A 17783-nucleotide genomic window follows, 5' to 3' on the forward strand; every position below is an offset into this window, starting at 1 on the left:
CATCCCAACACTACGGTATAGGACCATCACAATACTATAGTATAGGAACATCACAACACTATGGTATAGGACCATCACAACACTACAGTATAGGACCATCACAACACTATGGTATAGGACCATCACATCACTACGGTATAGAACCATCACAACACTATGGTATAGGACCATCACATCACTACGGTATAGAACCATCACAACACTACAGTATAGGACCATCCCAACACTACGGTATAGAACCATCACAACACTATGGTATAGGACCATCACAACACTACGGTATAGGACCATCACAACATTACGGTATAGGACCATCACAACACTACAGTATAGAACCATCACAGCACTATGGTATAGGACCATCACAACACTACAGTATAGGACCATCACAATACTATAGTATAGAACCATCACAATACTATAGAACAGGGCCATCACAACACTACAGTAAAGGACTATCTGCAGGTACACATTCATTCTAGAAATGACATGGAGGCCTGTTAGAGATAAGCTTCTCTATATGGAGTAGAATATGGAACATAGGAAGGAGCAGACACTCTCAGATTCCGTCCAACCATGACGTTCTTGTTTTAGGGTATAACAGTTGTTATAACAGAGTATAAACAACTTGATCATAACATCTAATGCGTTGTGAGGATAGAATGGACTATAGAACAGGGAACATTGTCATTGAGAGTAAGCTAATGGAGAATCAGTTAATATTTACAAAGAGGGTATCCTGTGGAAATGCCTGATCCTACAGTAGGCTACTGCAGCCTTAAAAAGGCTTATGAGGCTTATGGTATTACTGGGGGAAGAGTGTCTGACAGGGGAACAATATATTATGGGGGATAGGAGTATCTGTTATGGAACAACACATAATGATAATAATATAGCCTCTACTGCATCAGATACTGTCACAGGACTGGTGGTCAACAGTGTGGCCTGTACATTTAAAAAGACTCAACAGTATTAATCAATCAAATGAAAGGAGACAATAAACAGAGAAAACTACATTTGTTTTCTTACATATAAATACATTGAAGTCAAAATTACCCCCTATTTTTCCTCAAAATATTTATGTTGAGAACAATTTAATAGCTTTCCACAACTAAACAAATATTATTCTTATTTTCTATTTTCATATATAGCAGCAATGGTGTGTGTGTGTGTATAAGAGAGGATGTATCAATGTATACTTGATTTAATTTCAGCTCTCAGATCCACACGGGTGGGAGAACTGGGTTTATTCATTATTTGGATTTATTAATTAGTCGGATTCCGTTGCAAAACGTTTGGTCTGTTGCAAATAAATACTGAACAAACGGAAAGAAACGGGGAGGGACCTACTTAAATTTCTCCAATCAAAACTCTCGTTTTCGTTGCAAAACCTGTTGCAAAAGGTTTTGCAACAGGTTTTGCAACGAAAACGAGAGTTTTGATTGGAGAAATTTAAGTAGGTCCCTCCCCGTTTCTTTCCGTTTGTTCAGTTTGTTTCCGTTTGGTTCCTAGAGTAAACGGTAAACTATATATACACGCACACACTACATTGACACTCCCACACACATTCACATACACTACACACATAAGCTAACACACACACGCACACAGAGACCGACACAATACAAACACACACTTTTACAATCATCATTTGCTGCTGGTGCTCTGTTCTTTATTTTATTCTTATTATCGATCCTGATGTCTAGTCACTTTACCCTGCCTTCGTGTACATATCTACCTCAGATACCTCGTACCTCTGCATATTGATCTGCTACTCCCTGTGTATATACTGTAGTTCCATTCTTGTGTATTTTATTTTATTCCTCTTGTACTACTTTATTTTTAAACTCTGTGTCGTTGGGAAGGGCTCGTAAGCAAGCATTCCATGGTAAAGTCTACACCAGTTGTATTCGGCCCATGTGACAAATACAATTAGATGTTATATTATTTGATTTCAACGGTTTCTTTTTCTAACGCGTTTTTCCAACAGAATCCGACTAATGAATACACCCCCGGGGTTCAATCAAATCCGCACTCTCCTTTTTTACTGAACGAAGATAGGCTACTTGCAGGGCGAGCTGACACTTCCTCCAGTGTTGGCAACATCCGGATTCCAGTCGAGATGGTCATGGCGGAGGGTGCAGCTGTTATGAGGAGGAATCGACCAGGGACTAAAGAAAAGGTACCGGATTTTAGCAACATGGTTTAATGTTAGTGTGCTCAATGCTCCTGTCTTGCATTTTACTTGGGCACATTTGTATCCTTTCCTTTATGGCCCGTTTGTCAGCTGCTAACGTTAGCTTACTTAACTAGCTAATGTTGCTAGTTAGCGAGGCTACATACAGCCAGCTGGCTAGCCAGTCAAAGTCAGGAGCTATAAGATATGGGTTGGTAACAGCTATCAAACAATGCCTGTTTTATATTGTCAATTGTCTGAAGTTATCTGAACATCGAATCTACAGGTAACTATGTAGTAGCTAACTACCTCGCCCTTCATCACGACTCTCAGTGCCATTAGATTACACATCAGTCACTGGATGAAGGATTCTTCTGTAGGTGGGAGTTTTGTTAACCTGCGACATTCAGTCTGAACATTAACACGGATAGTTTGCAGTATGATTTTGGAAACATACCGACCTTATCTTTCATATCTGCGAGAAATAATGTAAAAAACAAACAACAAAAAACATGTGAAATTGATACCCATCTTTAAAAGGTTACATGGACATATTTCCATTTTACAACGCTTGTTAAGGTCTAGATACCTGTGCTAATTAGCTATCTCTGCGTCTCTGAACAACTGTGTGTAAACTGAAGACAGGCCACAAACATGTCACTGAAAAATACTGTCCACTGCAGCTGTGTTAACCGGTTAAACCAGTGGCGGCTGGTGGGAGGACCTATATGAGGACCTCATTGGAATGAGCCCTTCCTATAGCTCCTCCCACCAGCCTTCACTGGTGTACGGTAAGCTGTATTTTGCATTTGTGAAATTATTCTGATGTGACATGAATGTAGAGGGATTTATGTTTCTAGAACCGTACCACAATTGAGAATGGATTCGTGTTTAGATGGAGTATTTGGCTTCCAGAGCCAATTCGCCCTTTAAACAGAACATGTAAGGTCCTTGGACTATAAGGAGTGATGTTAGGCTCCTTTAGTCCAGTATTGGGCTAGTAGCTACCTAGTCATTTACCAGACAGAGATAAGCTAGCTGGCGAGGTCTTTTTGTCAGCTGAATCAGTGCAGTTTGCCCTGCTCAGTTTCTTGTGTATGCCCACAGGACTTCTACAACTGGCCCGATGAGTCATTCGAGGAGATGGACAGCACACTGGCTGTGCAGCAGGTGGGAGTCAGATGTCTCTGTTATAATGTTTGAAATATCTTACTGTTTGAGTCATTTGAACATGATGACAGTGTGGTTAATTGAAGAAGTCTAATCAGGCATTCTACTAGCTACGTAGCTAGGGTTGATCTGTGTCAGCAGTTCTCTGTAACATTCTCCAGTATGGATTGAGCAGTTGCATATAGCCAAAATATCTGAGAAACTGAAATCTTTCAAGTGTAGACAACAATCAGACTGCTATTCTGCCATTTGAGTTGCTGAGGTAGAATGGCTTAGTCAGGTGATATATTTAATACAGTTCTGTTCTGCTTCTAAAGTGTGTTTGTGGTTCTTCTCAGTACATCCAACAGAACATCCGTACAGACTGCTCCAACATGGACAAGATCCTGGAGCCCCCAGAGGGTCAGGATGAAGGGGTCTGGAAGTACGAACACCTCAGGTAGTGGCTGCCGTTTACCACTTACACGAAAGTCATGTGGACATCCAAAATGTGTACTGGTGCTGAAAACAAATCCTTCTTTTAATATTTGATCTTGTCTCCTGTCCTCCATTTTTAGGCAGTTCTGTTTGGAGCTGAACGGACTTGCTGTGAAACTACAGGTATGCTCTTACGATTGACCAGCAGGCCTGGGCATTTCCAGTCCTCGGGGGCCTGATTGGTGCCACAGTTTTGCTCCAGCTAACACACCTGACTCCAATAACCACCTAATCATGATCTTCAGTTTAGAATGACATTTGATTAATCAGCTGTGTTTGTTAGGGATGGAGAAAAAGTGTGACACCAATCAGGCCCTGAGGACTGGAGTTTCCCAGGCCTGTGACATAGCTCTTCAGGAAGATCATGTTGAACATCCATTCTTCTCACACTGTGTTTGTTGGAGTGGTAACGTCCAGTAAGTCTGTTGCTAACATGTACTCTGTCTGTTCACAGGGAGAATGCCACCCAGACACATGCACCCAGATGACGGCAACAGAGCAGTGGATCTTCCTCTGCGCTGCACACAAGACTCCCAAAGAGGTAAGGTCCTCTCTGCCCACAGCATTTGTAGAGACGGATCCCTCATCCAGTTCCTACCCCCTTTCCCTGGTATAAGAATAGAACACTAATATAAACCAGTTACACTTTTATCCAAAGACACTTAGTCTTAGTGACTTAGTCATGCATGCATACAGTTTTTGTTTTGAAGTAAGCATTTCGTTGGACTGTGTATCCCAGTGGGAATCGAACCACATGGCACTTGGTATTGCAAGCACCGTGCTCTACCAACTGAGCCACACAGGACTACAAGATAGTTGTCCTCTGGCACCGAACATTCAACATGCCAGGACTAATAACACCATTATAGTCATTATTGTATCATGGCTGGTACTCAAGCCTGTTGTTTGCTGTCTCCTGCAGTGTCCAGCCATCGACTACACCAGACACACTCTGGACGGAGCCGCCTGCCTCCTCAACAGTAACAAGTACTTCCCTAGCAGGTAACAACTGTTTACCGTGTTCCTATGTCTCCTGTGACTAACTTTCTCATTAACCCCCAGCACCCTTCACACAGAAATCACAATCGTTTTTTTATTTAACACCATTTCATCCTATTGATCATTCGCATCGTACTGATTTATGCAGCTACCTACACTTGCTGTAAGCGTTGTAATAAAGTTGCTGTCTATAGATTGTAAACTGATTTGGTCTCTGTTCTATGGTAGAGTGAGCATTAAAGAATCCTCAGTAGGGAAACTGGGTTCAGTTTGTCGACGGATCTACAGGATATTCTCCCACGCTTACTTCCACCATCGTCAGATCTTTGACAAGTATGAGGTAAGCGTTTTCTATGACTGTCTTTATTCCTCTGAATTGTAATTACACATGTCCATACTGTACTTAAAGCACTAACCCAAAACCTAGCCCTAAGCCTGGGATTCAATCTGATCCCGCGTTGTCGAATGTTCCAGCGGCTGCGGAGATCACATTCACGGTTAACGCTGCATATGTCGGCTCAATGGGAAATGACCTTTACATGTTAAGCGTGCTACAATGCGTGATCAGATTGAATCCCGTTCTAACTCTTACCCCAACAGGTTTCACATAGATTCAGCTGTGATTGTGATGATACTTGTTACATTGTACTTAATATAATTTGACTCTGGTTTATTGGTTACCAGTGATTACAGCTTTCAACTAGCATTGGATTTAGAAATGTTGTTGTTGTTGTTGTTGTTGTTAGGATTTTATTTAGGAAAACTCAAGCGAATGCTCTTGCCCTCTCCAGAACGAGACGTTCCTGTGCCATCGGTTCACGCGCTTTGTGATGAAGTACAACCTGATGTCCAAGGACAACCTGATCGTTCCCATCATGGAGGATGAGACTAACCCTAACGAAGCAGAGGGCGAGAACGACGCCTGAGGACTGGGATCTGAAGAGGATCTGCTACACCCTGCCAAACTATTTCAAACACATGGCTGTTACACACACACACACACCCACAACCACACAATACTCTCAAAAGCACACTAAAATCACCTGTTTTTAAGTAGAATATTTTCAATATTGTATGAACATCCTAATTTAGCTTGTATGTTTCAGAGAACAAGACAATGTTGTGGTTAAATGACTAACCAATATACACTGTGGCCAGTTAATTAGGTACACCCATCTAGTACCGGGTCAGACCCCGCTTTGCCACCAAAACAGCCTGAATTCTTCAGGGCATGGATTCTACAAGGTGTCGGAAACGTTCCACGTGGATGTCGGTCCATGCAGACGGGATGGCATCACGCAGTAGCTGCAGATTGGACGGCGGTACATTGATGCTGTGAACAGCACGGTCTACCTCATCCCAAAGATGCTCTCTATTGGGTTTGGTCAGCAACAGTGTTCAGATACGCTGTGGCGTTCGATCGTTGCTAAATTGGTATCAAGGGACCTAACATGTGCCAGGAAAATGTTCCCCACACCAGTACCCTACCGGCACCAGCCTGTACCGTTGACACCAGGTAGGATGGGTCAACGCACTCCTGCTGTTTACTCCAGAACCCGACTCTGTCATCAGCGTGAACTGGGATTCGTCAGACCCGGCAAGGTGTTTCCACTCCTCAATTGTCCAGTGTTGGTAATTGCGTTCCCACTAGTGCTTCTTCTTTGTTTTAGCTGATAGGAGTGGAACCCCGTGTGGTCGTCTGCTACAATAGCCCATCCGTGACAAGGATCGACTAGTTGTGCGTTCTGAAATGCCGTTCTGCACATCACTGTTGTACTGTGCCGTTATTTGCTAGTTAGTGGCCAGCCTGTTAGCTTGCATGATTCTTGCCATTCTCCTTCGACCTCTCATCAACGAGCTGTTTTCACCCACAGGGCTGCCGCTGACTGGATCATTTTTGTTTGTCGCACCATTCGCGGTAAACTCTAGACACTGTCGTGCGTGAAAATCCCAGGAGGCCGGCCCTTTCGGAGATATTGGATCCGGCGCGCCTAGCACAGACGATCATACCACGCTCAAAGTCACTTAGGTCGCTAGTTTTACACATTCTAGCATTCAATCAAACAGTTACTGAATGGCTCAATGCCTGTCTGCCTGCTTTATAGACCAAGCCACAGCCACGTGACTCACTGTCTGTAGGAGCGAATCATTTTGGTGAACAGGGTGGTGTACCTGATAAACTGTGAGACACCCTTGGCTAGTTACTTTATCATGTGCTTTCTGTTTGGTCCTTAGGCAGCGTTTACACAGGCAACCAAATTCTTATGGGAAAAAGAATTGCTCTGCTTGGTCAAAAGATCATAATTGGGCTGTCTGTGTAAACGAAGCCTTTGTTGTGTTCTAGGTGTCAGGAACTCTGGTCTAATGTAGAGCTACAAGTTAATATAACAGGTATTTAATAAACAGCCTACATTATACAGGTTGATATAACAGGTATTTAATAAACAGCCTACATTACAGGTTGATATAACAGCCTACATTATACAGGTTGATATAACAGGTATTTAATAGTCCATTATTTCTGACTATACTGTATATAGCACCACGTCAGTCTTCCATCCTAGATTAAGGAAGTGGAAGGACATGATTAATTGAAGACTATAACAAAAAATGGGTTGTAGGGTTTTAGTCCACTAATGACTGAGGTTAGGATTAGGGGAAGGGAAGCTGATCCTAGATCAACTGAGGTTAGGATTAGGGGAAGGGAAGCTGATCCTAGATCAACTGAGGTTAGGATTAGGGGAAGGGAAGCTGATCCTAGATCAACTAAGGTTAGGATTAGGGGAAGGGAAGCTTATCCTAGATCAGCTGAGGTTAGGATTAGGGGAAGGGAAGCTGATCCTAGATCAGCTGAGGTTAGGATTAGGGGAAGGGAAGCTGATCCTAGATCAGCTGAGGTTAGGATTAGGGGAAGGGAAGCTGATCCTAGATCAGCTGAGGTTAGGATTAGGGGAAGGGAAGCTGATCCTAGATCAACTGAGGTTAGGATTAGGGGAAGGGAAGCTGATCCTAGATCAACTGAGGTTAGGATTAGGGGAAGGGAAGCTGATCCTAGATCAACTGAGGTTAGGATTAGGGGAAGGGAAGCTGATCCTAGATCAACTGAGGTTAGGATTAGGGGAGGGGAAGCTGATCTGCACCTAGGGGAAGCTTCAACCCAGAGCCAAAAACTGCAACATTGCCGCAGGATAGCCTGTTTACTGGGCCAGAGTTCCTACATCTTTCACACTACAAAGACTGCTTTCCTAATGACTTGTTTCTATAGAAGGGGACGGGGGGTGTTTTATGTTCATGCCATTTAGGGCAACAATCTCTCACTATATTTATTTAAAAGAAAGGAATTTGATGTTTTATTAGTGAATATTAATTAATGACAGCTACTCAGAAATGCCTTAGGTTTTCAAAGCACAAGTATGTCTCATTCACTTTCTATGTTCTTGTGATTAACTATTACTCAGGCAACACAACGATGTGTTTGACTGTGTTGCCATTTTGTCCCTGGTGGATATCCATTCACTGTTTCTTATTAAAATATCAGATATATTTACAATCAAGTGCCATGTGTATTCCTATTGTACATTTGTGACCTGTAGTCTTCACATTTTCACCGTAGTGCAACGTTTTCAAACAGGCTTCCATTTCATCAGTAAGGTTTTTTTAATAAAGGGTTGTTTCCCTGGGCTCAATGACACACGGACGTATCCATCCTTCTCAAGGGTTCAAACTTTATTCTTATGAACAATGACACACGGACGTATCCATCCTTCTCAAGGGTTCAAACTTTATTCTTATGAACAATGACACACGGACGTATCCATCCTTCTCAAGGGTTCAAACTTTATTCTTATGAACAATGACACACGGACGTATCCATCCTTCTCAAGGGTTCAAACTTTATTCTTATGAACAATGACACACGGACGTATCCATCCTTCTCAAGGGTTCAAACTTTATTCTTATGAACAATGACACACGGACGTATCCATCCTTCTCAAGGGTTCAAACTTTATTCTTATGAACAATGACACACGGACGTATCCATCCTTCAAGGGTTCAAACTTTATTCTTATGAACAATGACACACGGACGTATCCATCCTTCTCAAGGGTTCAAACTTTATTCTTACGAACAATGACACACGGACGTATCCATCCTTCTCAAGGGTTCAAACTTTATTCTTATGAACAATGACACACGGACGTATCCATCCTTCAAGGGTTCACTTTATTCTTATGAACAATGACACACGGACGTATCCATCCTTCTCAAGGGTTCAAACTTTATTCTTATGAACAATGACACACGGACGTATCCATCCTTCTCAAGGGTTCAAACTTTATTCTTACGAACAATGACACACGGACGTATCCATCCTTCTCAAGGGTTCAAACTTTATTCTTATGAACAATGACACACGGACGTATCCATCCTTCTCAAGGGTTCAAACTTTATTCTTATGAACAATGACACACGGACGTATCCATCCTTCAAGGGTTCAAACTTTATTCTTATGAACAATGACACACGGACGTATCCATCCTTCTCAAGGGTTCAAACTTTATTCTTATGAACAATGACACACGGACGTATCCATCCTTCTCAAGGGTTCAAACTTTATTCTTATGAACAATGACACACGGACGTATCCATCCTTCTCAAGGGTTCAAACTTTATTCTTACGAACAATGACACACGGACGTATCCATCCTTCGCAAGGGTTCAAACTTTATTCTTACGAACAATGACACACGGACGTATCCATCCTTCTCAAGGGTTCAAACTTTATTCTTACGAACAATGACACACGGACGTATCCATCCTTCAAGGGTTCAGACTTTATTCTTATGAACAATGACACACGGACGTATCCATCCTTCTCAAGGGTTCAAACTTTATTCTTACGAACAATGACACACGGACGTATCCATCCTTCTCAAGGGTTCAAACTTTATTCTTATGAACAACACGACCCACTTCTGAACACAAGTCTTAAACATTTCCAACCAATATTCGGAAAGAACAAGGCACAACGTAATGTGCAGAAGAACATAAACATCCAAATGTTAGCTAGGGTTCAGAACTATATACAAAACATGCACCGATGTTAAAACAAAATCTTAACTGTAAGGTCAAGACAACTTAGCCTCATTTATAAAAAGGGTAGACGAAGGGAACATATCTTAACTCAAACAATATTTGACATTTTTTAAAGGCTGTACTTTGGAGCAAAGCATAGTTGATCTGCTCCTCAAATTGAGTAATGGGATTACAGGAAGTAGAGGAAGGGAGGTGGAATATCCTCAAACTGAACTTCAAACGTCTAACATTGTAATAAATAGTTAAACATTTATGTTTTAAAAGGCAAGACACATTGACTTGACAATGTGGTGCTATGAAAATATGTAAAGAGTAAAACATGTTTATTTAAATGTAACATTTTGAGAAATTACAGGCATGCTTGGAATACAACAAAATACTTTTCCTAAAATGATCTAATTTCAAATCAAACTTTGATTCTGTTTTATTAGTAACTGACCAAACCAAATGTACCTAAACGTTTATTTTAATGTTAAATTAACAGGACGTGGGAGCACTTATTTATGAAATTCTTCTGTCATTTGTTTTCTTCTGGCATTGACTTTCACTATGATCAAAATTCTCAACAAGAAAACAAGTACGTTTCAGAGCAAAACGGCATAACTTTTCAATTGTGAACCGTTGTGAAAAATTCTAGATGTTTCTACCCTGATTATATATATTTTTTACAGGGAAGATAATGAAAGTGAATAGCAGTTCACACAAAACAAAATCAGACACCTCATAGTACATGCTATTCAAATAATTATTCAAAAAAAATAGGCCTACATGAAATATGTGATGTCATAAATTCTTTAGTTAAACCTCAACTCTGACACCCATAGCTTATCAGTTATAGAATACAATTTATAAAAACTTTTTTTTTTTTACAGACTACATGCATAAGCAATGAGGGAGCAGACCAAGACAGGATGCAGGATGCAGGAAACCTAACCGTGTAAACCTGAGTGGACCATGGGTGACTCTGGACTGAACCAAGGGTGATTGAAGTTGATGAAGATGAGGTGAATAATTTACAGGCAGGAAAGAATGGCAAAAAAAAGAGCTTACTTTGTTGACCTTCCAATCTTCAAATGTCCCAGCCGTCACACAAAGCCGACGTGAGACCACGTGAATCTGTTTGACTGATATTCATTGTACTTTGTGGTCCCAGTCCTGTGGACAGAGTTATTTTGATGTTACCCCTCATCTGGAGGGAACATCGTTTTTAGAGACTCACAATCACAGAAAAATCTACATGAAACAGCTCTCGAAAACATGAGATACATAAAAATGCATAAAATAATCTCCTGTTTATGTATTTTTTCATCCAGTTAGAGAATTATGTAACGATTAACCCTCTAGGGATATTTTTGCCCTCTTCTGTGACAGCAGCCTAATTATTTTTAAATACATTTTCCAACATGTATTGCAGTCACATTAAAAAGACAGTAATCTTGACTATTCTAATACCATTGAGATAAAACATGCTCAATAGCAGATAGAGCTTTTCACCAATATTGGCAATAATCTTCGTTAGACTTTTTTTTGCTTTGCGTTAAGAGCTAATTTGAAAAACAAAACTTGTGATTGGCCAATAGGCCTACATAAAGCAGTACCAGGAAATAGTTCCCTATTGCTTCTATACTCTGAACGGTTACATGGCAAAAGTTTGACACAGATGCCAATGGAGGAACATTCTTGTTACAAAAGATCGTTTAGCTTAACTTTAAGCTCAATCATGCATTAGGTTAAGTTATGAAACAGTTAAACAGTACAATATAGTACCAAGAGCTAGTTATCCCTCCGAGTTGTGGAAAAAACACCAGAGAAAACTATGCACTTTTTCACAGTCCAGAAGTGATAGAATGAGCACTTACATCATAGTGCTTACAGCACTTTTTAGTAGCTAAAATGATAGAATAATACATTAAATTATACTACAGATAAAAAAATGAACATTCAGCGAGCACATAGTTGTCTGGGACTGAATAATATAATGCGGGTGAAGGAGACAGGGTCATGAGAAGCGGGTGGAGCGATTGAGAAGCGGGTCTTTCTGCCTGAGGAGATGGGGGTTTCATTGGCTGAAAGGAAACGTGGATGACCTCTACTTGAGTGGTTCGGTGGCGGGCAGAGGGGAGGGGTCAGTGGTGATTTCTGGGCGGTACTCCTTGCGCAGGTGGGCGTAGTGCGGGTTGCGGCCGTACCTGGGCTTCAGGGTGACCGGCGAGGAGGGGTAACCTCGCCTCATGGCGTGGAACTTCTGTTCCTAGATGGGGAACGTAACAGACACGACACATGATAATCCTTCTCCAACAGTCATTCCTCACAACAGACCAATAAAGATGATTCTCTAGCATGCATTATCATATGTCATAATAAGTTTATACTGGTATTATAACTGGTACCTTTCCTGGTTCTTGCTGTATCATGACAGGTGTCATCCCCCCTGGACTTTGTGGGTAGTATGATAACGTGTGATTGTAGGCTGGTTGCACCATGTGGTCGATGAACTGCTGCTGTGGTAAAACAAGTAAGCACTGAGTACGGTTTTATACATCAACTGTCACCTAATGCTAACGCTATGAAGTAGCATATGGGAAATAGTACCCTGACCGAGGGAACTACAAAATGGTTGTGTTCAGTAGGTCGTACTGTGGCAAAACATTTTGAAACAGTCAATACAAATGTGCCTTTCTTATTTTTTTCTCAGTTTTGAGCGTAATGAACAGGACCCAGGTCAGGATGTTATCAACCTCTGGGATGGGGGCCTCTATGAGGGGCATGGCAGGCTGGACACAGCCCCCGTCGCTGGGCTGCTCCATGGGCTGGTACAGGAGCTCAGAGGGCTGCATGTACAACACTGGGCTGGAGGGCACTGGAGACTGACACACACACACAATTAGTTGACATTTAGAAAACACCTTGCTCTGATAAAAACCCACTCACAAACATAGAGGTGAAGAACACAGAAGCCCATCTCCTTACCTGAGGAACGTTCCATTGCAGGTGACTAGGGTGACACTGTGTAGGGGCCTGAAGGACACAGAGTATAGGAAACATCAGTACCCAGGAGTACACCAGCTTTCTCCCGGAATAACACCTCAATAGCATTACATTACATCTGAACAGCTGACTTGGCTGTCAGTGGCTGAGATACCAGTATTTACAATGGATGTCTTATGATGCTGTACTGGTGACTACGGTTAGCCTGGTCCCAGATCTGTTTGTGCTGTCTTGCCAACTCCTATGGTCATGAACATCATTCCTATAGAACACAAACAGATCTGGGATCAGGCTGGTCAGCTGAGCTGTAATGGTGGTGGTGAGACGGTCCAGGACAGTCTGCTCTGACCTGGTAGTGATGGTAGGCCGGCTGCTGGTAGATGGGTGGAGGCTGGTGGGTCAGCATGACTGGAGAGCCAGGCACTGAGCGGGACTACAAGGACACAGACGCACATGTAATATGCGGGACACCAGCCATGTAAGAAAGAACATGTATCTTTACGCCAAAAAAGCAAATGTACAATAACTTAAGATTTTATCAAATGCAGTGAATTGTATAAAATGACTAAAACACTGTAGTATGTCATGTCTGTTTCCTGTATGAAACATGATCAATAGTCTCTCTATGATTCTCACATGTTGCTGTGTAATCAAATCTTCATGTAGAATGCACATTTCATTCACCACCAGGGAAAATGTGGCATGAGCACATGGCTGAGTAAAGGATAGGACTCACAGGCCAGTGGTAGGGGGTGGAGGGGCTCATCTCTGGGGTGTGGAAGTAAGCCACTCCGTTGTGGTAGGTGTAGGGGTACCCCGTAGAGGTGGTGAGGTACATGGTTCCACAGGGGGTGGGCATCATGGCAGGAGTATGGCTGGACACAGAGAAGCTGTTTGCTGAGTGGAGGAGGAAGGAGGCACAAGTCAACCACCAGGTTATGTACAAAGGCAAATGTTATCGACACTCAATCCCAGGTGATAATTCAGCATTTTAAAGCCAACAAGTGCAAGAGCACATTAGTCCCCACCCACCACGATCAAGATAAGACAATATATGGTATGATAGTTCAAATGTTCAATAATGCATTACAAACGTGTTGAAAAAGTTATTTCCACCACTATGTAATCCTACTGCTTCAGCTGTCACTCATCTACAGTATGGTAAGACAACCCTGTTCCTGAGGTGCTGCAGGATTCTGTTCAATCTAGGCACCACACCTGACCAAATGAGCTAATTGATCAGTTCAGTGACTGCCTAAATTCAACACACCTGGTCTTCCAGGTCGGTTAAAGCACTTCAGGACCAGGGTGACCTAGCCCTGCTCTACGGTGCTCTGTTACTTACGGTGACCTCCCACTTGTTGCTTGCGGACGGCCTGGCCGATGTTGAGCCTCTTGTCCCGGAAGCACAGTCTGTCAGCCTGGGGATGTGGTGGTGGCAGAGGGACAGGGGGTATCCGGTACAGATTGAGACAGATCACTTTACTACCCATGACCATGACTTTACTGGTGATGGACTGAGCTAAATCTAATGTGAATTTGAGCTGCTGTCTGCCAGAAGGAGATATAAGGTTTGTATTGTATCATTTCTATCCCATATCTCTACAGTATACTGGCTCTAAAAAAAAGGTGCCATCTAGCACCTAAAAGGGTTCTTCGGCTATCCTCATTGGGGAACCGTTTTGGATTCCATGTGGAACCCTTTCCAGAGGGCTCTACATGTAACCCAAAATGATTATACCTGGAACCAAAAAGGGTTCTCCTATGGGGACAGTCGATGAACCCTTTTGTGAAAGAGTGTACTTTTAGTTACTCACATCATGAAGGATTCTCTCTGTATCCTCCTGCGTCTCAAAGGTAACAAAGCCATATCTATGGGATGGACACAAACACACAGTGTCCCTGGATTACATTTCCATACCTTATTTAATAAACATCATTGCAAGTGTCATCCAGTCTATGTGGGGCAGAACATCTCCAGTTTAACTGAACTCACCCTTTTGACACCCCAGCACGGTCAATCACTATCTTCACCTCCTTCACTTCTCCATGCTGGGAGAAGAAGCGTCTCAGGTCGCTCTCATTGGTCTACACACAAAAAGAACACACCCCTTTTATGCTCCAGTAACATGCAGCAGCAGCAAAAAGGTAAAGTTAGGTCGCAAAACACAAAACCAGGAGGCCCTATGAAAGTAAAGAAAGAGACAAAATTCACCTTGAAATCAATGCCTCCCACAAAGATGCGGTTAGGGATGATGGTGCCAAAGCGCGGGGCATGGTGAGAGGGAGAGGTGTTGTTGCTGAGGTCTTGAGACACTGGAGTAGGAGGAGGAGAGGGAGTGCTGGTCTGCGTGCAGATTGAGATTAGCTTGAAACAGAACAAGAGCATCACTGGATTGGCCATCCTCACCAATGCTGAGAAATTCTGATAATGTAGCAAAAGTTAGCTATTTTACAAAGCAATATTGTTTGATATCTTTAAGACAAAAGGTATGTTGTAAGCCTTTGATCTTTCAAAACAAACTGTCTCTACAACTGTATTATTGGGGACAACTGCACCTTGAAAAGAGGTTGTCTTTGTAGATGCACTTTTGTTTTGTCTAGAGCTGGGAATAACGAGCCAACCCTGAGTGACCTTTTGCTTTTTAAAGCCTATAATACGGCTCACAGAAATGCATGAGAAACTGCACAATGCTAGGCCAAGGTTTAGGAGAGAATTTAGCTAGTTAGCTAGCTACTAGCTACCAAGAGTCAGCCAACACATTTTCGATCAGGAGAAACATGCAAGATCAATCACCATTTACCAATAAACGAGTTACAACATAACTTACTCTGGTTTGGAATACATTATCTATATCAAGCGACATATAACTGAACAGAAAGAACGCTAGTTAACATAGCTAGCTAGATAAGTTAGCTAAACTAAATACCTTGCTAACTTTATGCACTGGAAGCTAACGTTAGTGATAGCTAGACAATTATCGTTAGCATTCAAGAGTGACATTTTTAACTTACTGGCTATATAACATTAATTTATATAATTGTAGTATTGGCAACCCACATTGTTACATGAATCACAATTAAATATACCGACACAATCAAACGTAACACTTATCCGTTTAGCTACTTTGCTAGCTAGCCGATTTAACGTTATATATATATATATATATTACATATTCATCTTAGCTAGCTACTGGTAGCTAGCAAGATGGCAAGTAAAGTTAGTACGCTCGTGAAGGTAACTTACAGCTATTTCGTTCTCCATCGTAGACACCGTGCTTAATTAGATGGCTTGAACAAGTAAAGTGGAAACAAATAATTGATTGAGGGTTATATCCAATGTAAAACAGCAAGACAATGGCAACTAAAGTTAAAACACCTTGCAAGCGAAGTGCACACAGCCAGGGACAGCCGACCTTGTATCAGAGTCATCAACACCAGTCCCGCTCGAGCTGCAGCAGGAACGAAGGAAAAATATCTGGCGTTTACCAGATCGAGCTAGTCGATCCTAAACCATTCATATTCATAGGAGGGCAAGTATTGGTTACATTTATTTTGTTTCATTTGGATTTAACCAGAGAAACATGTATCTATAGATTATTGTTAGTTTGTTTCCATGTGCCAAAGGTAGGAAACTTTAGAGCAGTCGCAGGTTAGCTAGCTAGTTTAATTCGGTTTTATTTCCCGCTCTTCGAGGCTCTGCCGCCCCCAACTTGTCAAGATGGCACTTTCCCAGTCCCCAATGACAACGTTGTTGGCGGGAGAAAAACCGTTTTTAGGAAAACCGTTTTTATTGAACAATTACAGTTAATTGCTACATTATAAGTGTGCATGAATGAACATGGCAATTATCGTATTATTAATATTTTGGCACAAATATTCTACAAAGAAAACTAGCAAACATACCAAAACATTTACCCTATCGCCCGAGTGTATGGTTGGTATCGGGTTCTGTCTTGCCTGGTTGCCATTTTTTTAAAGCTCATGTTCAACTCCTTGTACTTCATATTCACATGACTTGGAGAACAAGGAGTGGAATGTTAGCTAAACAGACTGGCAACCAGGCTACTAGGTTCTGTCAGGCAGAGACTGTTCACATTGAGCCAGTCTGGCTCTTCCTGAGAGGCCTTTTATATATGAACCCTCTTTGATTAGCCATGCACAAGTAGACCTATGGGTAAATTAAATAGAATGTTTCTGTGACGTTCAGCATTATTTTGCTAGGTCGTTACATTACATAGGCCTATTGAAAGCATTGAATTGATTTTGTGTGCAAGCTTCCAATATTGCTATTAATATGCTGCAGGTGTTGTGCAGTAAGGTACAAGCTACAGGTGCTATTATTGGTTGCGTTCCCCTGCTCAAACGCTGCATGCATAAACCAATGGTTGCCTGCCCTGTCATCAACTGTGCAGTTTTGCACCAAAATGCTAAAACATAAGATGTGGTTAGTTGATACATAAAATACCTATCCGGGCGTCGTAAAATCTGGCATGTGTCAGCTACGTCAGAGCAGAGGAACTCAGAGCAGAGGAACACGACCATTGCCATGCCTTGTTTTGTCATGTTCCCTAGCCTAGCAGAATGTCACACCTGCTAGGCTAGGGAAATACTGCCCCTGTTTTCCCAGCCACCGTGCTTCTTTCACATGCATTGCTTGCTGTTTGGGGTTTTAGGCTGGGTTTCTGTACAGCACTTTGAGATTTCAGCTGATGTACGAAGGGCTATATAAATACATTTGATTTGATTTGATTTTGATTCACGCTGCTGGTGCTTGGCTTACCTACCTGGGAGCACTGAGGTCCAGGGAGGCTGGAGGGTGAACCGTGCATTTCTCCACGGTCCTGGGAGAGACAGGGTTTAGTGCGATGAAAGA

General features: G+C 42.1%; 2 protein-coding genes across 6 annotated transcripts; one reads left to right on the forward strand and one right to left on the reverse strand.

Annotated features, from left to right (window-relative positions):
• Nucleotides 1-2069: 2069 nt before the first annotated feature.
• Nucleotides 2070-7241, forward strand: LOC115179210 (MOB-like protein phocein). The gene is made up of 8 exons (XM_029740604.1): nt 2070-2182; nt 3284-3346; nt 3685-3785; nt 3904-3946; nt 4278-4364; nt 4746-4825; nt 5051-5162; nt 5614-7241. The coding sequence occupies exons 1-8, from the start codon at nt 2123-2125 to the stop codon at nt 5746-5748; spliced, it is 681 nt and encodes a 226-aa protein (XP_029596464.1). The 5' UTR covers nt 2070-2122; the 3' UTR covers nt 5749-7241.
• Nucleotides 7242-10221: 2980 nt separating this feature from the next.
• LOC115179291 (protein boule-like) lies at nt 10222-16613 on the reverse strand. Of its 5 annotated transcripts, none has more exons than XM_029740681.1 (12): nt 16324-16613; nt 16155-16198; nt 15123-15254; nt 14904-14995; nt 14725-14779; nt 14253-14328; nt 13644-13804; nt 13257-13340; nt 12890-12937; nt 12658-12786; nt 12310-12420; nt 10222-12170 (listed from the first exon to the last, which is right to left on the reverse strand). In XM_029740681.1, the coding sequence occupies exons 2-12, from the start codon at nt 16170-16172 to the stop codon at nt 12009-12011; spliced, it is 1068 nt and encodes a 355-aa protein (XP_029596541.1). In that variant the 5' UTR covers nt 16173-16198; nt 16324-16613; the 3' UTR covers nt 10222-12008. The 5 variants fall into 5 exon arrangements, with proteins under 5 accessions (XP_029596541.1, XP_029596537.1, XP_029596540.1 ...); XM_029740677.1 differs by having other exon boundaries at nt 15123-15275; XM_029740680.1 differs by having other exon boundaries at nt 16287-16613.
• Nucleotides 16614-17783: the final 1170 nt, after the last annotated feature.

Source organism: Salmo trutta, chromosome 39, assembly GCF_901001165.1.
Source record: "Salmo trutta chromosome 39, fSalTru1.1, whole genome shotgun sequence".
In the NCBI taxonomy this organism is placed as follows: domain Eukaryota; kingdom Metazoa; phylum Chordata; class Actinopteri; order Salmoniformes; family Salmonidae; genus Salmo; species Salmo trutta.

Coding starts and splice junctions, on each gene's coding strand:
- LOC115179291 (XM_029740677.1), bottom strand. Junction 14,780..14,903: donor CGTGCTGGGGTGTCAAAAGG/GTGAGTTCAGTT, acceptor TCCATCCCATAG/ATATGGCTTTGTTACCTTTG. Junction 13,341..13,643: donor CCACCCCCTACCACTGGCCT/GTGAGTCCTATC, acceptor GTGTCCTTGTAG/TCCCGCTCAGTGCCTGGCTC.
- LOC115179210 (XM_029740604.1), top strand. CDS start 2,123: ATGGTCATGGCGGAGGGTGCAGCTGTTATGAGGAGGAATCGACCAGGG. Junction 3,347..3,684: donor GCACACTGGCTGTGCAGCAG/GTGGGAGTCAGA, acceptor GGTTCTTCTCAG/TACATCCAACAGAACATCCG. Junction 3,786..3,903: donor TGGAAGTACGAACACCTCAG/GTAGTGGCTGCC, acceptor CTCCATTTTTAG/GCAGTTCTGTTTGGAGCTGA.